A 4346-nucleotide genomic window follows, 5' to 3' on the forward strand; every position below is an offset into this window, starting at 1 on the left:
GCCGCCGCCGCCGCCGCGACGGGGGCCCCACAAGAAGAGGGGGCCCCTATGCTTTTTAGCGAAGGAGAAGAAAAGCAGCAGCAGAAGCAAATAATAAAACAAAATAAGAAGGAGACAAATAAAGAAATAAATATGTATATGCTGCTGCTGCAGCAGCAGAAGCAAAGAAGATGTTGCTGCTGCTGGGGGCCCCCTAGAAATAGAAGGGGGGCCCCCTCTCTCTTCTTCGCACGAGAGATGAAGAAGAGGTGTTGTTTTGTTTATTATTTATTTATTTATTATTTATTTATTATTTATTATTTATTTATTTAGGGTTTGTGCTGTTCATCACCGTCTCCTCCAGACTGCAGCAGCGCCTTCAATCAAACAGCAGCAGCAGCAGAGGGGCCCCCTCTCTTTTTAATAAATTGTCTTGCTTCCTTTCTCTTTATTATCTCTTTAACTCTATTTTTGTTTTATTTTATTTATTTTATTGTGTGTTTGTCTCTTTGGCTGTCTCTTTCTGTCTCTTCAAGAGGAGCACCCTATCCCCTCACTTTTATCTTTCTTTATCTTTGTTTATCTTTGTTTATCTTTGTTTATCTTTGTTTATATTTGTTTATATTTGTTTATATTTGTTTATATTTGTTTATATTTGTTTACCTTTGTTTATATCTGCTCTTGCGTTAGTTAATCTCTTCTTGTACTTCTCTGTCTCTCTTTCTGTCGCCTTTTAAACCTCTGTTCGCTTTATCTCTCTCTTTATCTTTTTATCTCTCTCTTTATCTTTTTAGCTGTCTCTCTTTATCTCTTTATCTCTCTCTTTATCTCTTTATCTTTTTATCTGTCTCTCTTTATCTTTTTATCTGTCTCTCTTTATCTTTTTAACTGTCTCTCTTTATCTTTATAACTATATTTTTAGCTCTTTACTTCTTTATCTTTCTCTTTAATTATTTGTCTTTTTGTCTGTCTCCTTATCTCTTTAATTATTTTACTGTCTCCTTCTCTGTCTTTATATCTTTATCTGTCTCCTTATATCTTTATTTATCTCTTTCTATTTATTTATTTTTATTTATTTATTTATATTTATATATTTATTTATTTATTTATTTATTTATTTATTTATTTATCTGTCTCCATCTTATCTTTTCGTCTCTTCTCTGTCTCTCCTCCGTCATTATAATTTAATATATATATATACATATATATATATATATATATTTATATATTTATATTTATATATAAATATTTATATTTATTATTTGTTTGCACAATAATAGTCTATACAATGTCTATATTACTGCGTCCTCTGACGCCGAGAGATCTGCATGCATTTGAGATAATAAATGCAGATAAATTTACAGAGACTTTTATTAATACTTTTTACTTAAAATATTTAAACTCTTGGGCGGACTTATGCTGGGCTGCTGTTGCTGCTGACTCAACTGTGCTAGGATATGTTATAGGTCTGTCAAACTATTATTAATTAATAATTATAATAATATTATTATTATTATTTTATTATTATTTTATTATTATTTATTTTATTTTATTTTATTTTGTTTTTTATTTGCTCTTGTTTTGGTTGTTGTTTGACTGTGCTGGCTGTCTCCTTTCATTTTGTGTTTGTTTGTTTGTTTTTCTTTTTTGCTGTCTCTTGTTCTCTCTCTGTCTGTCTATTTATTTATTTACTTGTTTATTTATTATTTATTTATTTATATGTTTATTTATTTGTATATTTATTTGTTATTTGTTTGTTTCTGTCGTTTTTATTTTTTTAATGTTTATTTTTTATTTGTTTTTGTTTGTGTATTTATCCATATCTTCTTTCTTTATTTCTTTATATCTTCAGTTTATTAATTAATTAATTAATTAATTTTTTATTGATATGTTTATGCATATATATATATATAACCACTAACAACTTAAAAAATAAATATATAAATGAATTAATATTATCAACATAAAAAATGTGAATATAAGAGTAGGTAAATAAACAAACAAACAAATAAATAAATAAATAAATTTATTTATTTATTTATTTATTTATTTGTTTGTTTGTTTGTTTGTTTGTTTGTTGTTAGGAAAGGTAGAGGGAGAGGGCTTAGAGTGGCATGGACATCTGACAGCGCTGTCTGTAGCTGCTGAAGCAAGAGGGTCGGGGGTGGGTTCGTTATTATTATCTCGTTTAGAGTGTATATGCAGTGAGAAGTATAGATGTTATTTTATAGATTTGTTTGTTCGTATTAGTAATAAAGCGGCTATTAACTGCTATTTAAAGAGGGGATATTATATATATAAAACAGAAAAAGGGTATTACTCTGGGAGAGAAGATGCTCTTGATATGCGTAAACCCTTCTTAAACAACGACCCCAGAATGTTGTCTCTAACGCATGCAGAACAGAAGCCCCCAGGCTTTGACCAGCAGCAGCAACAGCAGCAGCAGCAGCAGCAGAAGCAACAGCAACAGCAACAGCAACAGCAACAGCAGCAGCAGCAGCAGCAGCAGGCTAAAGGGAGACGAAGGAAAGGCAAGAAGTAATTCATTTCTAACAAACATAATACCCCTTGCATCAAACTTTATCAATTAAACACTATAAATACAGATAGATAAATAGAACAGAGGGGCCCCCGATGAAGGTTTGGGGGGCCCCCTTTACACCCCTTGTAGGGGGCCCCCAACCAGCATTTCAACGTGAAGGAGTCTTCATTTTTCTATTGGGGGGCCTCTAAGACCCCCATTCTTTAATCTTTATAAGGGGGCCCCTAAGACCTATATAAGGGGGCCCCTAAGACTTATATATATATGGGGGCCCCTAAGACTTACATATAAGGGGGCCCCTAAGACCTCTACAAGGGGGCCCCTAAGACCTCTATAAGGGGGCCCCTAAGACCCCTTTAAGGGTATAACTCAACTCTTTTACTGCAGCACTATGACATCCTTATATCTATTGCTGCTGCTGTTGCTGCTGCTACTGCTTCTTTTGCTGCGGCTTTTCGTGTTTGTCTGTCTACTACAAAAACGACAGAAGTAAATGAAGGGGTTTATTGTCTACAGGCCTTTGCTTTTCTGTTTTAGTTCAAAGGGGGCCCTATAGAGGCCCCCTTGGGGGCCCCCCTTTTATAGGGGCCCCCACCTTATTGGGTGCCCCCCTTACTGGGGGCCCCCTAAAAAGAAGCAGCAGCACAAAGAGATAAAACTAAAAAGCTGCTGCTGAAAGCCAATCATATGAAGCGGACCCCCATCAAAGGGGGCTGCGCCCAAAGGGGGGGCCCCCTCAAGGGGGCCCCCACAAGGGCCCCCCGAAGGGGGGCCCCAGCCATAAATGATGTCAAATAGGGGCCCCCTAAAGGACCCTGTCAAGGGGCCCCCAAGAAGAAGGGCCCCCTCAAGGGGCCCCCCTAGCAAAGGGGACCCCTCAAGGGGCCCCCCTAACAGAGCCCCTTCGAGGGGGCCCCTAAGGGGGCCCCCAAGTAGGGCCCCCTCAAGGGGGCCCCATCGATAGATGAATATCATCAATGACCTCCATGTAAGGGGGCCCCTGTCTGCTGCTGTTTATTTAAAAGTATGTAGAGTAAAGAGACGAGAAAGTTGTTTAGTTTTGAACTCTTAATAAATGAGGGGACGGGGGGGCCCCCAGGGGGCCCCCGACTATTCCTGTCTGTGCTGTATCTAATTGCGAGAGCTCAGCGCTTATTTGGTCTATGAAATCGTCAGTGTTTCCTCCTGCTGCTTCTGCTGCTGCTGCTGCTGCTGCTGGTGGTGGCATCTGGTGGCGCTGCAGCAGAGCCCCTGTTCCCTTCGTGCTGCACTGCTGCTGCTGCTGCTGCTGCTGCTGCTGCAGGTCGAGGGGGCCCTTCAACTCCCTGAGTTGGTTGTAAGGGCCCTCAGCTATTGATGGAGGCCCCAGGGGCTGCTGCAGCAGCACCTGTTGCTGCTGCAGCTGTAGCTGCTGCATTTGCTGCTGCGTTTTTGTGTAAATACTTTGCTGCTGTTTTTGTTGCGGTTCCCCTTGCACCTGTTGCTGCTGCTGCATTTGCTGCTGCTGCGCTTGCTGCTGCTGTTGCACTTGCTGTTGCTGCTGCTGCTGTTGCTGCTGCTGCTGTTCTGCTTCATAGTCGAGAACCGTCATATCAAGACTTTGTTTGGCTAGTAGAATATCTTCAAGTGTTTGCTGCAGCAGCAAATGCTGCGCTAGCAGCTGCTTACAAGTAGGCTGCTCCAGCAGCTTTATCGATTTAATATATACAGATGCTGCACTCATAGATCTGCACAACTCTAAGCAAGCTGTTCTCTCTCCATTACCGTCTCCTATAGACAATATGCAGCAGGGGCCCCCAGTAGGGGCCCCCCCCCCCTTGGGGGC

The 4346-nt window shown here is 39.8% G+C and overlaps 2 protein-coding genes across 2 annotated transcripts; one reads left to right on the plus strand and one right to left on the minus strand.

Annotated features, from left to right (window-relative positions):
- Positions 1–1267: 1267 nt before the first annotated feature.
- On the plus strand, positions 1268–2521 carry EAH_00059770 (N-acetyltransferase 5, putative; the record flags this gene model as incomplete). Its single annotated transcript, XM_013397138.1, has 3 exons — positions 1268–1445; positions 2064–2147; positions 2379–2521. The coding sequence occupies 3 exons, from the start codon at positions 1268–1270 to the stop codon at positions 2519–2521; spliced, it is 405 nt and encodes a 134-aa protein (XP_013252592.1).
- A 1054-nt stretch (positions 2522–3575) lies between these two features.
- On the minus strand, positions 3576–4112 carry EAH_00059780 (hypothetical protein; the record flags this gene model as incomplete). Its single annotated transcript, XM_013397139.1, has 1 exon — positions 3576–4112. One exon carries the CDS (start codon positions 4110–4112, stop codon positions 3576–3578), a length of 537 nt encoding a protein of 178 aa, XP_013252593.1.
- Positions 4113–4346: the final 234 nt, after the last annotated feature.

The sequence above is a fragment of the Eimeria acervulina genome, genomic scaffold (assembly GCF_000499425.1).
Source record: "Eimeria acervulina Houghton genomic scaffold, Eah_scaff1436, whole genome shotgun sequence".
Taxonomy (NCBI): Eukaryota; Apicomplexa; class Conoidasida; order Eucoccidiorida; family Eimeriidae; genus Eimeria; species Eimeria acervulina.